The following is a 16,418-nucleotide window of genomic DNA, read 5'->3' on the forward strand; positions in this document are numbered from 1 at the left end:
AGGAAGGCGCCATGGGCCCTCTTTGCTGCCCTCTGGCTGCTGAGCGTTCTGAGGGTCACAATGGCCCAGAGCTCAGCCTGGAACCCTGAGTGTGCGCCTCGCATCTTCCACCCAGAGGAAGTTCGCCTTTCACAAATATCCCGAGTCTGAGGGGGATTTTAGGCAGAAACCTGTTTCCTGTCCAGACACGGGCGATACCTAAGGAAGGCAGGGTGCTTTCCTACAGGAGGGGAACCCAGTGTGCGCACATCAGTGGTATGTTCCCATCCGGCCCCCAGTGGAAGCTGGGCACCTTGTGTGAATCTAATTAAGGCTCCGCAGACCTACCTGGCCCCGGGGAGTGTGGCTACAGCAGCGAGGTCTCCAAGCAGAACCAGGGAAAGAGCGTCATCATCCACGGCCGAGGACATGTCCAGATTAACCCAGGTAAGAAGCTCGGCTGCTGCTTGTTTTCTTAGACCAACTCTCTCCCTATTGACCTAGACTAACACGAGGAGACAAAAGGAAGCAAACAAAAGATGCTCAGCTCCAGCTTTACTAGAGAAGCCGTTCTCCATCGTAGTCCGAAAGCAGACGGAGGATCAAGCAGGCAAAGAACAAGGGCCTACTGGCGGCACAGAGGGCTGCACTCGGTGGCTTGCAACGGCCTCTCGACAGAACGGAAAAGAATCTCAGAAAAGAATGCATATGTGTGCATGTGTATGTGTGTTGTGTGTGTGACCGAATTGCTTTGATGTACACGTAGGCTCCTCTGCCCGTGGGATCCTCCAGGCAGGAACACTGGAGTGGGTTGCCTTGCCCTCCTCCAGGGGATCTTCCCAACCCAGGGATGGAACCCAAATCTCTTACGTCTTCTGCAGGTTCTTTGCCACCAGTGCCATCTGGGAAGCCCTTTAAAACTAATACAGCATTGCAAATTACCTACACTTCAATAAAAATAAATAAATAACAAAAGCAGACATACTAAATGATCTTAAACCACCACACCTGAAAGCACAACCCCCAAGAAAGACAGGAGTTGCCAAGAACTACTCCCAGAAATTGGGCAAAAATGCAAATAATGAAATCTTTTATAGGTAATCCTGGCCAGGCCCCAACTGAGCCAGGCTCACCATAGTTGGTCTGTTCCATGAACTGGCTGGACACTGCCGAATGGTCAGAAACAGGGAAAGCCACGGCAAAAACTGGGCTTCCTGCATAGCTTTGAGGGTAAAGCATCTACCTGCAATGTGGGAGACCTGGGTTCGATCCCTGGGTCAAGAAGATCCCCTGGAGAAGAAAATGGCAGCCCACTCCAGTACTCTTGCCTGGAAAATTCCACGGATGGAGGAGCCTGGTAGGCTACAGTCCATGGGATCGAAAAGAGTTGGACACGACTCAGCAACGTCACTTCAGCTTCACATGGTGAAAGCAAGGAGTGTTTTTAAGTTTTTGTTTGTTTTTCTCCCCCTATTTTTTGGTGGCGCTGCGCAGCACCGGGGATCTTCATTCCCCGAACAGGTACAGAGCCGCGCCTCCTGCATTGAAAGTGCAGCGTTTTAACCACTGGACTGCTGGGGGGCGTGCCTGAGGGCCAGCTTTTTATCAAACGTCAAAACCCTTGGCCAGGACTATAAGAAAGTCATGATGGTATCATGGTCCCCAGCACAGGAGACACAAAATTCCACTTCTGAATTTTCAACTTGCAAATTTAAAAACTGCAACTTTAAAAAGTAAACAGAAAGATGCACTTTAAATACAAATACATTTTAAATAGGTGTAGAACTAACCAGAGCCCCCGGAATAGAGTGTGAGTCTCATAATTTCACGGGTGCTTTTGGAGAGAGAAAGGAATTGGTGGAGGGGGAGGGTAGAATATTCTGGAAGCCAGAAGTTTCTCTCTTCCAAGCAGATGTGACTGGGTTACTCTAAATCCTCTTTCACATAAATAGGGAAGAACAAACCATGTTTTAAGCCATTCAAAGGCCAAGGAAGGGAATCTATTAAAATTGATTTTTTCCAGTTCACATAAATTGACCTATATGTTCTTTTTATATTTTTTAATTGAAGTATAGTCGACTTATAATGTGCTAATTTCTGCTGTACAGTGACTCAGTTATACATATACACACACTCTTTTTCATATTCTTTTCCATTATGGTTTATCACAGGATGTTGAATATAGTTCCCTACGCTATACAGTAGGACTTTGTTTCTCCATCTGTATATGACAGCTCACATCTGCTAACCCCAAACTCCAATCCATTCCCCTCTTACTCCCCTCTCCCTTGGCAACCACAAGCCTGTTCTTTATTTGACCCATATATTTTTTTTAACATTTTATTTAGTATTTGAGTATAGCTGATCAACAAATAATATTGTGATAGTTTCAGGCGGACAGCAAAGGGACTCAGCCCTGCACACACGTTATCTGTTCTCCCCCAAAGCCCGCCTCCCATCCAGGCTGCCGCCTCACATGGAGCAGAGCTCCGCGCGCTGTGCAGCAGGTCCTTGTTGGTTTTCCATTTCATTTTTAAGACAGTGTCTATTTTTGGCTGTGCTGGGTTTGGTTGCAGCGTGCAGGCCTCTCTTGTTGTGGCACGCAGGCTCAGTAGTGGTGGCACGTGAGCTTAGTGGCCCTGTGGCATGTGGGATCTTGGTTCCCCGACCAGGGATTAAGCCCACATCCCCTGCACAGCAAGGTAGATGCTTAACCCCTGGACCCCGAGGGAAGCCCCGTCCATTTTTAATATAGTGGTGTGTACGTGTCGATCTCAGACTCCCTAACTATCCCTTCCCGCCTCCATCCCCCCCACGCCCCCCCCCTCAACAACCATTAGCTGGCTCTCGAAGTCTGTGAGTTAATCTATATATTCTCACACTTTGCTCTAAATAACAGCTGTTGGAATCTTTCCAGCAATCTGAAGTTTACTGACCTTGGCTGAAATCAGGAGGCCACGATGATTACCTTTTATTTTTAAATAAACTCGGAGGAATAAGTGTTTTCTGCCACAGGTACGTCTTCTTCAAGGAGCTGGATTTCATCCCTTTGCTCTGATGACGGTGCGGTGGCAAGAACCCTGTTTGGGGTGGGCGTGAACAGTCTTCACGGGGCAGGTGGGGTGCCAAGCCCAGCTGTGACCTTCAGTTTGGTAGCTGCGTGACCTTCACTGTGGCCAAACTGCTCTCAGCCTGAGGTGCTGATGTTGAGGACACAAACCCCTCCCCTGTGAGCCTTGTTCTGAACCCCTCTTACTTAAAATTCTGCTCTTCAGTGACCGGTACACTTACCTTTCAAAACCGAACGTGGGGTCGAGTATTATCTTCTCCCTAGAAAGGATCAGGAGGACCTCCCCTCGGCGTGCCCCTGCTCCGCCGGTCACTGTGATGCCCCGAGTCGCCCTGAAGGGCTGGCAGCCCCCGGCGGGGGGGGGGCGCACGTGTTATCAGCGCGATTGCTCCCACAGCACGGCTGCTGCAGGACTGGGCGCTGGTCTTCTGGGCAGGCTGCTCTCTCATTCTTGACTTCCAGGTAACGGCAATTCCTTCCTTTGTCGGTGTTCCCGCAGAGGACTGCCGTGTCTCCCGAGCTCCTCCCAGCCCCCCCTTTCCAGGGCGGGTGTGACAAGCTCAGCTGGCTCCCCGAGGGCAAGGTGTTCAGTAACGTCCAGAGAGAGAGGCTCATCTCCCGGTTCCTGATGGAGAGCGTGCTGAAGAGAGTGTTCCGCTCCAAGCAGCTGAGGTGGGAAGGCCCCAGCTACCAGGAGGAGGATCCAAGCCACAGCTTTCCTGCCAGCAGAAAGTAAGTGCTGTGCTAAGTTGCTCACTGTGTCCAACTGTTTGCGACCCCATGGACTGCAGCCCACCAGGCTCTATGGGTTTCTCCAGGCAAGAATACTGGAGTGGGCTGCCATTTCCTCCTCCAGGGGATCTTCCCGACCCAGGGACTGAATTCATATCTCTTAGGTCTCCTGCACTAGCAGGCAGGTTCTTCACCCAGAGAGTAAGTTCTGATCCCCAAAACCAAACCCAAATCCAAAGTGAGAGGGGGATATAAAGCTAAGAAAACCCAGCTATGGAGAACAGGCATCTGGAGGACAGGGAGACATATAAAGCAACTCAAACAGTAGAAATCAAATCTTGCAGAAAAATCGAAATAAAGGCGGAAGCATGATTGAGAACTGGATCAAAAGTGTGAGCTGCAACAGAGGCAGGCGTGGGACGTCCTGATGTCTGTGCCTATCTGACACTGGAAAGATATTCATGCACACGTCCATCACACACCTTCTAGGAGCAGGTTTTTAACAAGATTTCTTACAACACAACTGGGGCCTCCCAAATAAGGAAGGAACGCGTTCAAGCTTAATTTTTCAAACAAAAACACAACTTCTAACTACAAGTAACTCCGTGAATATTTCTTAGAGCAGAATTATACAAATACAAGGAAGTTAGGCTATTTAAGGTAAATCTCACAAAAATGGAGCCCTAAGTTGGAGATGAATATAATTGGCCCTGACTGAAAGACAAAGCAGAGGCTGGAAAGGGAGGCAAGTGGGGGGTGGGGTAAGGGAAACCGAGTTACCTGGACACACTAAATGCAAGCTGCCCGTAATTGAGTCGGAGTCTTTCCCACTGTTATAGAGTCTTACAGAGAGCAAAAATCTCTGGGGGTCCAGTGGTTAGGGCGCCAGGCTTCCGCTCCCAGGGGTATGGGTTCGGTCCCTGGTCAGGGACCTAAAATCTCGCGTGCCATGCAGTGTGGCCAAGGAAATGCATATTAGTAATTAGAAAAGATGGCCCTGACTTTCTGCAAGCAAGTCCATAGTTACACTGCACAAGATCCTTCAGCAGAACACCACCCGCCCCAAGCTTGGCAATACCTGGGAGAATCAAGGGAGCAGGAAGGGAATGTATGGAGTCACGGAGGGTGTCGGCAGAGGGGGGCGGATGCAGAGAACTGTTCCCTTCAGGAGAACGAGAAGCTAAGCACTGTTGTTCCTGACCTTGTCCATCAGCCTGGACAATAAGAAGGAAGGTATGTCAGAGCGCTCTCCAAAGTAGTTGTCAAGAGTCCGCGTCACCTTCCCACAGCAAGAGAGCCTGAGGTGGGGAGAAGGCCCCTGGCCCACAGGGTGACTGGCCCGAGGAGCTTCCCTTCTGCCCACCAGGACCAGCTCCATCCTGACCGACGGAAGAGCTTGTCCAGTGCCAAGAGACAGAGGCAACCCGGTCCTGCTTCATGGGTTAATAGGGAGGAGCGGGTTGGAAGTAAGGCTACCAGCAGAACCAAATCCCGCAGAAGCCTGGGGCTGGTCGAGAAGGCTGCCCAGAAGGCTGGCCCAGGACCTGAGCTGCTCTGGAAAACAGCCACGTCCAGCCTGCGCCTTGACTCTCCGGGCTGGACTAGGGGAAGACCAGCCTGCAGCCAGGCTCTGCCCAGGCTCCCCGGCTGCCACCCCGCACCCTCCACATCCACAGCTTGGCCCTTCCACCCCTCGAGAGGCCTGGCCCCTCGCTCTCCCAGAACACCCTGTGGGGACTGTGCGGTCACTGCTGTGTTGAACATGTGATGCTAAAAACCTTATCAACTTGGGGGAAGGGAGGCAGGGTTTTGATGCTGATGCAAAGCCTTCAAAAAGTCTCCAGAGACAGGAAGAATCATCAAACAGAGAGAATAGGAGCGTTTTTAAGACGATGTTCCGTCAAGGAAAAAAAGAGAGGGTCTTAGAGGATGTGCTTATCCCTGGATGCCACAGCTCAGAAGGGCCTGAAGGGATTAGGAAGCAGGTCAAGTTCTGAAGCTGAAGGAAAAGCAGAAACAGAAAGCAAGGATGGGGGCTGCATAAGCTACACACGTGACGTGCGCACACACATGTGAAACGCACACACGTGTCCACATACACACATCACTTCTGTCTTCCAGCCAGAGAACAGAAAACCCTTTCCCACTTAGATACGTTAGTCAGTGTTAGCTAGGAATATGTGGACACCCACATGTACCCAAGTCACTAGCTTTCAAGAAATTGTAAGTTGGGAAATGTAATATTTAAGGCCAGGTTACTGATTTATAAAACAAGAATCCCTAGAAGTACCGCCCTCGCTGGGCTGTTGAGTGTTACACTGGTTGATCTCTATGGCATGTTCCGCAGGAAGCCTGAACATAGTAACCACACCATACAGAAAAACGTCACTTCGGGGGTAATTTAACCCAAACACGTACCGACTGTCTGTTACGCCAGGCACTCTGCCAGTCAGAGAAAGGCCCGGTCTCATCTTCAAGGTGTTTAAAAGGTAGCGAGTGAGAAATTTAAATCAGTAACTCTGATGCAACAGGTGAGCAACGAACTGAAAGCAAATCCTACTGCAAACCCAAATCGGGGTCTCGAAGGAGGGAGCAGGCTGGCTGGGCGAGGCAGAGTCGCGGGCGGGGTCGGACGCAGGGTCGGGGTCGGGTCTGCGGTCAGGGGACGGGGCCGGGCTGAAGGTAAGGATGGAGCCTGGACCTGCTGCAGGGTCCGGCGGGAGGCCGGGGTCAAGGTCGGGTCAGGGGTCAGGGGGTGCGGTCAAGGTCGGGGCGGAGGTCTGCGTGCAAGGCGGCGCCGCGCTCTGTCCTCCCCGCAGGCCCGCCGAGCCGGAGGCCGGGCGCGCGGAGCGGCTGGGGCGCCCGGAGACGCGGCCGGGGACGAGCCGGGGGCCAGCGGCGCCGAGCGGTAAGAGGCGGCCGGGCCGGCCGGACGCCCCCCTCCCCTCCCCTCCCTTCCCTTCCCCTCCCGCCCCCGTTAGGAGCCCGGGCACCCCGCCCCGTCGCCCCCGCCTGGCTGATCCCCGGGCGCCGAGCGTCCCCGAGCGGCGTCCCTCCCGGAGACGCCCGGCGAGCGCCCTGCTCTCCGCGGTAGCTGCCGTCGGTCTGCGTTTTTGCAGCGGGTCCGAACCCGCGCCTTAATCTGCCTCGGCAAAGCCGTGACGCTTGCTGCGCCCGCAGGCTCTGCCTCGAGCGGCGGGGGCCCGGGACCAGGGTCGTTTGGGGTGGGAAACAGGCCTTTCGGCGGAGCTGAGGCACTTGGCGGGGTGGGGGCGCGGGGCGTCTGCGCTGCCCGTGCGGAAGGTGGATCCCGCTTTCCAGCGGGGCCCCTGACTCAAATGCTGGAAAGCAGACAGCCCGGCCCTGTGTCTTACTTCCGGACGATTCGCCAGTTTGTGTTTTACTCTTCCGATCTGATAGTAGCTCCCTTCTCGCTTCAGACCTTCGTTTCCGTCTTCTGACACTTAGGTCTTCCCGTTTTCTCTTTTTTGTGCCCCCCTCCCTCTGTCTGGCTGGCCTGGGTTCCCAGTTAACCCCCTCTCGTGAGCCGGCCTGCCCTCAGGCCAGCCTCTCCCCTTCTAAAGCGTTTTCTTACCCTCTGGACGCTCTCTCTGCCTCAACCGCGGGCCTCGCCCTCCATGTGCTGCCCCACACCTGAGCAGGATTCCCAGGAAACCGAGGAGCAAGATGGGCAGAAAAGCCGGTGAGAGCAGCGGCGCCGGCCCGGGCGCGGCCGTCCCCTGGGAGGTAGGCGCAGTGGCGCGCGGGGGGCGCGGCACCGCCTCCCCACCCACCCGCCGCGCTCAGCGCCTCTGCGAGGTGCCCCGCGGCCCTGCTGCTCTCTCTGGGAGCAGTGTGCACTCCACCTCTAGGTGCGTTCGCAAGACCAGACGGAAAAGTTCTCTTTAAAAACTTTTTAGATTTTATATTAGAGTTTAGGCGGTCGGCAGTGTTGTGTTCGCGTCGGGTGCACAGCTCAGGGAGGTTCAGTCATACATATATCCACGCTTTTTTCAATTTCTTTTCCCGTTTATTTACAGAGTACTTCGTAGACTGCCCTGAACATTTTTGTCCTTTAACAAAGGACAAGTTAACCAGCTTCTCTGCAAATCTCCAAACATTTCTGATTGCAATGGGATTTCATGAAACATGCCACCTTGATTCCTCGACAGTGCTCACCTGTTTAATACCCTCACATGTTTTCTGTGAAAAATATTGGCAAGGCAGGTGGATATCAAGTAGGAGGGCCCACTGCCCACTTGTAGGGAGTTTACAATGTGGCAGATGTCGTGGGCGACGGCCTTCCTTACCTGGTGACTTCACTTCCTCTTACGCTGTGATCTCAGTGGGTGACTTCACTTCCTCTTACGCCGTGATCTCAATATGATCTTGGTGGGTGACTTCGCTTCCTCTTACGCTGTGATCTGAGTGGGTGACTTCACTTCCTCTTCGCTGTGATCTCAGTGGGTGACTTCACTTCCTCTTATGCTGTGATCTCAATATGATCTTGGTGGGTGACTTCGCTTCCTCTTACGCTGTGATCTCGCTGTGATCTGAGTGGGTGACTTCACTTCCTCTTCGCTGTGATCTCGGTGGGTGACTTCGATTCGTCTTTGCTGTGATCTAGCTGTGATCTCGGTGGGGCAGTTTTCATTTGCTGCCCTTTATCGTGTTACTGTAGGGCTGTTCTCTCACAGGTTGTTTTGCACCTTGAAGGTGAAGGTGAAGTCGCTCAGTCGTGTCCGACTCTTTGCGACCCCGTGGACTGTAGCCTACCAGGCTCCTCGGTCCATGGGATTCTCCAGGCAAGAATACTGGAGTGGGTTGCCATTTCCTTCTCCAGGGGATCTTCCTGACCCAGGGATTGAACCCAGGTCTCCCACGTTGAAGGCAGACGCTTTACCCTCTGAGCCACCAGGGAAGTCCCAGGGAACCAGGATTACAGAGGGGAGAGAAGCCTGAGAATCTGTCAGGAGGCTCTAAAAATACAAGTGTCTGGCCTCATCCTACTTAATCAGCATCTGTGTTTCTCAACTTTTTTTTTTAATTGCATGTATTTACTTTTTTTTTTTTTTTTTGGCCATGCTGGATCTTCCTTGCCATGCGCTGGCTTGCTCTGGCTGCGGGCTTGCTCTGGCTGCGGGGCCTGCCCTGGCTGCGGGGCCTGCCCTGGCTGCGGGGCCTGCTCTGTGCGGGTGTCTCACTGTGCTGGCTTCTCTGGTTGCGGACCGCCGGCCCTAGTTGTGGCCGTGGGCCCGGGAGTTGCAGCTTGCGGGCCCTAGGGCTCGGGCTCAGCTGCGGTGCGCAGGCTTAGTTGCTCCCCAGCCTGTGGAACCTTACCCAGCCAAGGACCAAACTGGTGACCCCTGCCTTGGCAGGCAGATTCTTAACCACTAGACCACCAGGGAAACTGTTATTTTTGAAGAGCACACCTGGTGATTCTCATGCAGAGACTAGATCCAAAGCCTGTTCTCTCAAAGAACAAAGAATTTTATTAACTTTTTTTTTTTGTAAATAAAAGCCTCTGCTGCTGCTGCTGCTGCTAAGTCGCTTCAGTCGTGTCCAACTCTGTGCGACCCCGTAGCTGGCAGCCCACCAGGCTCCCCTGTCCCTGGGATTCTCCAGGCAAGAACACCGGAGTGGGTTGCCATTTCCTTCTTCATTGCATGAAAGTGAAAAAGTGAAAGTGAAGTCACTCAGTCGTGTCTGACTCTTGGCGACCCCATGGACTGCAGCCCACCAGGCTCCTCTGTCCATGGGATTTTCCAGGCAAGAGTACTGGAGTGGGGTGCCATTGCCTCTAGGAAAAGATAAACCAAGGCCCACCTTCCAAAGGTCAGCTCTCCTTCCTGCCAGGAGGTAACTTCCTTGTGGATCAGTTAAATTCTCATCCTGTATTTAAGCTGATTTGTCCCTCTTTCTCCTTAGTGCAGTCATGATGACCTAATACTACCTAACATTTCATTGGTGTGAATGTTGCTTAAAGTTTAGTTTACAAAGGGTTTTCTCATTTGCAGTAACAAAGCTGCTGAGTTCATCCCTCAAATGTTACTTTAAAAAAATTTATTTCTTTCCTTGGTTTGGCTGTCCTCAGTCTCTGCCACTGCCTGCAGGCTTGGTCTTGCTGGGGCAAGTGGCGCTGCTCTCCTCGAAGGGCTGGGGCCCCTTGTCGCAGAGCCGGGCTCTGGGCGCGCAGCTGCAGTGGTCCCAGTATACAGGCTCCGGGACACAGGCTCAGCAGTTGAGCTGCGTGGGCTTAGCTGCTCCGTGTGGGATCTTCCAGTATCAGGGATTGAACCCATGTCTCCGGCATTAGCGGGCAGATTCTTCACCACTGAGCCATCAGGGAAGCCCTCAAATATTAGTTTTTTTAAAAGTAAACTGCCCACCTCTTCACCTTCTCTTTTCTAGAATGCCTTACTGCAACCCTCTCCTGCACACACCCATGCCTTTCCCCATAGCGGTCAGCGCAGTGTCTGGAACGTGGGTCCTCAGTAGATACTGCACCTTTCCTTATTCATGTCTTGCCTTAAAAAAAAAAAAAAAAAACAGTTCCTGCATGTTTCTCAACATCTGGAGTCTGGACTGAGATGCGGGCTAGTCAGTGTTGAGTATGTGAGGGTCAGAGATTTTGTTCTGTTGATGGAAAGACTTTCATAGACTCTCAGATCTGATACTCAGATACATAAAATCTAGTGAATGAGCCATCGTGTGCCCAGGACACACTGAACTGGACACTTTATCATATTTTTAAAATCAGTTTTGAAACGAAGATATCAATTCTTATAAAAGCCTTTCCATTTCCTGAGGTCTTATCCAGCTGATAATAGTTGAAGGCGAATGTTTCTCGCTCAGAAATGCTGAGTGTCCATATGGGGTGGAGGTGGGGGTCATGGAACTTGGTGCCTTTTGTCATATTTTACCCAAAAGACCTATAAAGTCATGTACTTGGGCTTGTAAAATTTTCTTACGTTAAGTTTCTTGAAACAAATATTGTTTTAGAGCTTGTCTCGCTGGAATTTGGATGCAGAAGCGCTTGTTCCTGAAAATAAAAGCCCCCCACCTGGGAGGGACAGCGCCGCAGGTGGTAAGAGATCCCGGATGTGTCTGCTTATATTTATAAATATACGGAAACTTACATCCCTATTTGTAACAGGAACAACCACTCATGTTAAAGGGGCTTGTTTTGAGTATCACCAGTTTTATGTAACTATTAATTGTCATCTTTTTCCCGTACACATTCTTTCAGGCAAAATTAACAAGGTAAGGATAAATATTTGGTTTTAAATAATTCACAGCACATTAGCATGACATCGTATGTTCCTTAAAGAAAGCTTCTTTCCTCTAAGTTAAACTTTAAATTTTATTTCTATGGAGTTCTTCAAACAAGTCAAGTCAGTGCTTTCGCTTACTGTTTTACAAAGCTGCAAATAGGTCATTAAGTGAATATCTTATTATATCGCATTTTTCAATATAACAATATTATAAATGGAAATTAACATTCTAATGAAGATAATATGTTCTAGTCACTGCCAAAAGGGAGGTGGTCTCAGCTCTTACGATGCCTTAAGGCAGTTGAAACGGTTATATTTTGAAGTAGTGAAAGAATTACTTTCATCTGCTTTTATTGATCAAAATGTAAAACAGTTTACTTAATAAAATAAAGACAATTTTAAGGATAGCCGTCTTATTAGTTAACGGTGCTTAGTTGATCTTTTTAAATGGATTATACTATTCCTGCTGAGGTCGGTACAGACCAATATGCGTATAAGGGTGAATTATCAGATTCTAGCATATAGTGCTTGGTTAGAACAAGAACTGTACATTCTTAGAACAAGCGTCGGGAGTAGAGATGCTGGGTGTTTAAATGTCTTCTGCCGCTTTATAGACCCACCTGGAAATTCCAGCAAAGCAGCTCCTGCTGGAGCTCACTTTCTCAGAGTTCGTGCCCCAGAGAACACAGGTGGGGTTCTATCTGTCACACTCTGAAAGTATTTTATTATTTTTAAAAAGGCATGCCGTTACTAAAACGTCTGTGGTTTTCTTCTTAGAATAGTAAACGAGGGCTCTTCCAGCTGTGGAGTTACCCTGTGAGTGAAGCAAGCACCACGGAGCTCAGGTGAGCGAGTGTTTATGACTGTGAGACACATAGCTGCAGACGAATTAGCTCCTCAGTTGAAGTAGGCCAAAAAACAACCAGAAGCAAAAAGGCCTGTGTGCAAACCCCGGGGAAGCCCTGAGGAAGGGAGTGGCCGAGCGTGTGCGGAAGCCGGGGGCGGGCCTGGCCGCGGAGGGGCTGGGCGAGGAGCGGCTGGACCTCCGTCCGGAGGGGACGGAGCCCCGGCGAGAGGAGCGAGCGAGGCAGGCGCCAGCGGCGGCCTCATCGCGTCCCCGTGTCGCCCCGAAGCCGCGGGGCAGCCCCGCCTGGGAGGCCTGCTGGCACGGCGTCTTTCTGTAGGTGAGGACAGGGGGCAGGAGGCCCGCGGGGCAGGCTGAGCCGGCTGTGGGAGCGCGGCCCGCGCCCGCAGCCCCCCTTCCTCGCCTCAGAGCCTGTCTGGGGCCGACTTCTCCCTTCGGGTTCTTCGGTGAGACCCCGCTGGCAGGCGGCTCCACATCACAGCTCCAAGTGACGGGGACGTCTCCGTGGACTGAGCGCCGCCGGGTGTCGTCTGCGGAGGCTGCCGAGTTGGGCTGCTCGCCGTCCCGGCTCTGACCGTCGGGCGTTTCCCCTGCAGCCGCTGTGCCCTCCGCCGAGGGTTCTCTGCGCGCCCGGGGCGCGGCCCTGCTCGTGCTGAAGCCGGGGCAGCTCGGAGGCGTGCGGGGGGCTGCAGTGGCTCGTGTCCGGGCTGACGGTGCTGATGGGAGGTGGGGGGGAGGCTGCTTTTCAGAGCAGGAGCTCGCAGGATGAGGTCAGGTGACGCAGGAGGACGCGATGGAGTCAGGAGAGGGCAGTGGCTGGAGCCACGGGCGCGGCACCCTCCGCCCCGGCTTAACCCCAGCTCCTCCGCTTCGGGGATGTGTGACCTCGGCCTGCCTGGGCCTGGCATCCCTGATCCGTCCAAGGGAGAAAATGAAACCGCCGACCTCGTGGGCTGTTGGGAGGACTACACAGAGTTGATGGGTGTTCACAGCTGGTGCTGGCGAGGCCTGGTGTTGGTGCAGAGTTGGAAGCTTGAGGGCAGGGAAACATTTTGCTAATGAGATGTTTCTCCTCAATGTCAACAAAGAGTAAAAGCCGTGACAGCTTATGTGAGTGTTTAAGTTTGCGGAGTGCGTTGGTGTAATTGTCTAGCCTCTCAGACCACCTCCAGGGTGGATAATTTCCACTTTGTAAGCTGGTGGCAAAGGGGTCCAGCCACAGTCTTCCGTATTGAGATTCCATGCTCTCTTTTTTTTTTGCTACATGGATTGTCTGTTATCAAGTACAGATTTAACGTGATTTTCCTGTGATTTTTCAGAGGCAAGTCATTAAACCTAGTGCTTAGCTAAATGAATAGATTTTTACCATTTTCTGAGTTTTTGTAAACCCCTCAAGACTACTTTGTTGACTTGAGTGTAAGTTGGCTTTAAAAGAAGCAAGAAGAAAACGCAACTGTATATATGTCAATTAATGCATCAAATCTTTCCATGGCACTGTTTCTAGTAAGTGTTTAAAACGTATAACTGTGAATTCAGTATCCTATGGCCTGGCTTTTTTGCAGTTTTCATTTGAATATAATATCTAACCCCTAAAATGAAAGTGTACCATCAGATGAAAATTGCTATAGACTGTATCTGGGATAATTTTTGTTTATAGCTAGACATTGTTTTGCTTCCTATTTTGGCTAGACTAATTTTTAAAAACCACAGTGGCCCAAGTAGAAGCCTTCCTTAAGTAACCTGACTACACTCTTTGAGAGTTTCCTTTTGTCTAATTCAATAAACATTTCAGTGTAATTTCAGTTTGAGGTGGAGAGCCTCCTTCTCAGACATCCTAGTTACACGTAGGGTATATTCATAGGCGAGCAGCTATGATCAGCCACGTGTAGCCTCGTGGCCATTCGAAGTCAGTTAGCCATTTCTAGGTAGAATGGTCTAGTCATCTATGCATGTACAAAGGACTGCCCAGTTATTATTTTAATCTATACTTTTAAAAACATAGATAGCTGTATATAGTTAGAGCGTATTTGAAAATTAATATGTTTCTGTTACAGATAGATAGAATGCCATTGGGGGCTAAACATTAGTCTTTGATAAAGCTTTCTTATTCATTATTTTAATAGCATTTTAATTCTAGGCAACCAACCATTCATTATATGAATCATTTTTTAAGGGATTTCAAAATATCTTCAGTGGAAACTGGCTGTAATATGACCAATAATCCCATGAGGCTCTTCGGTGTGAACCCACTGACAGGTGCTTCAGTGGACAAGCGAGTTGGCTCCCACCCTGCACTGCGGGCACCACTGAGTCTCTGCCGTCCATATGCTGATGGAGACTCTTTCAAGGACACGAATGAGCCTCATATTAATTTATGCTCAACTCTAGAAAACAACAGTGGAGAACTTTTAACTGCTCCAAACTGGAATCTGAAGTATGGAAATAGCAGTGTGGAGGAAAATTTAACAGATGAAAGTGATTTATCAGAAAATGAAAAAGCAAACGATGCTTTACTCAGCTATTTTAAAAAGATGGACCTGAACTTAAAGCCAGAAACAATAGAAAATGTTGAAGAACCTTTCACAGAGGAACTGAATGAAGTATTTCCATATCCTGATTTTCTTCCCCCTCCTTTCAGTACTTTGGACTTGCACAAATTAGCCCTCTCAAAATCTGACAGTTGGAAAATGTCAGTGGAGACGCCGGCCAGCTCCCTGGAGCTGCTGATGGCTCGTTTGCTGGACATGGAGAGACTTCAGCACCTGACCATTCAGAGAGAAAGGCCCAGACTCCAGACCTCCTTCTGTGCCCCGGTCGCCACTGAACGACCCCCTTCCTCCAAAGCTGTCTCCAAAACGAGACAGCCCAAACCTCCTGATGCTGTGGGGCTTCAAATGGCTTGTGTAGAGAAAAGTCATGAGAAAATAAAAAACAGTTCTGGTTCTTACAAGCCTGAATACCGTGCTCCCAAGTGGAACTGGAACAGCGCTGGCAAATACAAGTGGAGTTCGAGGCCAGCTCTGAAAACCTCGTCCACCCCGAAACAGGCCATTGCCGTCCATGATGACTTTAAGGATCCCAGCATCTCCGTTTTAAACCCATGCCAAGAACTCACAATCAAGCCCGCCCCTGTCCAGACGACTCAGCTGCTGGTTAAAACGGTCTCGGCCAGATGCCTGCCGCCGAAGTCTCCTACACCGGATTTACCCACACTCCTGTCTTTTCCTGATGGTCACAGGGAAGAGAGCCAGGCACCGAGGGCCAAAAAGGAACTTTACCGAAAAGGTGTGGTGCTGGGCAGGCCATTCTGTGTTCAGAAGCTGAACTGCTGTTTGTCACCTTCATTAACAGCTAAGGGTAAGTGCTCACCCACTGACCAAAAATAACACCTCTCTTCTTTCCTGCATCTCAACACGAGCAAATCTACTCCAAGAAGCCCGGCTCAAATATGGTTCCTCCTTCCGAGATACAGGTATTACACAGTCACAAATATGGCTCCTCATTGTGAGATACAGGTATTACACGCACACACGCGTGCACACACACACACACTCGCTCACTCCTGTGCGTGTGTACACACACACACGCCCGCGCGCATGCACACAGAATCCCTGAATGTGCTGTTGCGTGGAGCTTGTCAGAGCCCCAGCTGAGATGGCTTTACGTAAACCATGGGCTTCCCTGGTGATGTATTTGAGTCTCTTACATGTTACGTTTCTAAGGAATGTTTCTCTTAGAAAACCATTCTGCTCAAGGTGGTTCTTTTGTTGTGATTATTTTCCAGTGTAATTCTATCATCAATAAATGGTATAACAGACTTACCACTGGTACGATTTTTTATTCTATTTTAGTCATAGAATCAGTGACTTTTCGTTATAGCTGCTTTAGCGTTTCCGGTGTTCTTTCAGATTTTACACCGATTACTGCAGGTATGGAGCGCGGCCTCCCTGTCCTATACAGGAGGTGCCTGTTGGTCATCTGCCTTACATGTAGTAGTGACTCCAGATCCATCCCTCCCTCTTTCGCCACTGGTAACCATGAGTTTGTTTTCTGTGTCTGTAGGTCTGTCTGTTCTGTGAAACAGTCCGTGCGCATCATCTTCTTAGATTCCGCTATATAAGGGACATCATGACCTTCTTAATTTTCCCCCCTCACTGGTACCCTCTTCTCTTACCCTTCTCATCTCCACACGTCTCCTTTGTCTGTCACTTTGCCCTAATCTTTGGGCATTTGTTTTGCCTTTAAAAGCTAAAGAAGTTGCTATTTTATTAAATTAACATACAAGATCCTCTGGGTCCGTCCTTGAAGCCTCAGAAACTTACCCTTCCCCAGGCCCTTGGTCACAGGCGTGACAGCAAGGTCAGTTCTGAGGCCCAGCTACAGATAGAGGCTTGAAACCACCCTCTTCCCTCAGATTGGATAGCTTTAGGATGTTGAAGGGAAACGGAGAAAGGTCACAGAATAGCCCAAATGTCTCCCCAAGACTACTGCTGGAGTC

The 16,418-nt window shown here is 50.5% G+C and overlaps 1 protein-coding gene across 1 annotated transcript; it reads left to right on the forward strand.

Moving 5' to 3' along the window:
• The first annotated feature begins 1,323 nt into the window (after positions 1-1,323).
• FAM217A (family with sequence similarity 217 member A) lies at positions 1,324-15,306 on the forward strand. The gene is made up of 12 exons (XM_068994212.1): positions 1,324-1,336; positions 3,447-3,511; positions 3,594-3,781; positions 6,129-6,177; positions 6,601-6,689; positions 6,763-6,884; positions 9,895-10,031; positions 10,784-10,868; positions 11,031-11,044; positions 11,670-11,744; positions 11,833-11,900; positions 14,094-15,306. Exons 1-12 carry the CDS (start codon positions 1,324-1,326, stop codon positions 15,304-15,306), a joined length of 2,118 nt encoding a protein of 705 aa, XP_068850313.1.
• Positions 15,307-16,418: the final 1,112 nt, after the last annotated feature.

Source organism: Capricornis sumatraensis, chromosome 22 (genome assembly GCF_032405125.1).
Source record: "Capricornis sumatraensis isolate serow.1 chromosome 22, serow.2, whole genome shotgun sequence".
In the NCBI taxonomy this organism is placed as follows: domain Eukaryota; kingdom Metazoa; phylum Chordata; class Mammalia; order Artiodactyla; family Bovidae; genus Capricornis; species Capricornis sumatraensis.

Coding starts and splice junctions, on each gene's coding strand:
- FAM217A (XM_068994212.1), top strand. Junction 3,512..3,593: donor CTCTCATTCTTGACTTCCAG/GTAACGGCAATT, acceptor CCCCCTTTCCAG/GGCGGGTGTGACAAGCTCAG. Junction 6,178..6,600: donor AGAAAAACGTCACTTCGGGG/GTAATTTAACCC, acceptor TCCTCCCCGCAG/GCCCGCCGAGCCGGAGGCCG.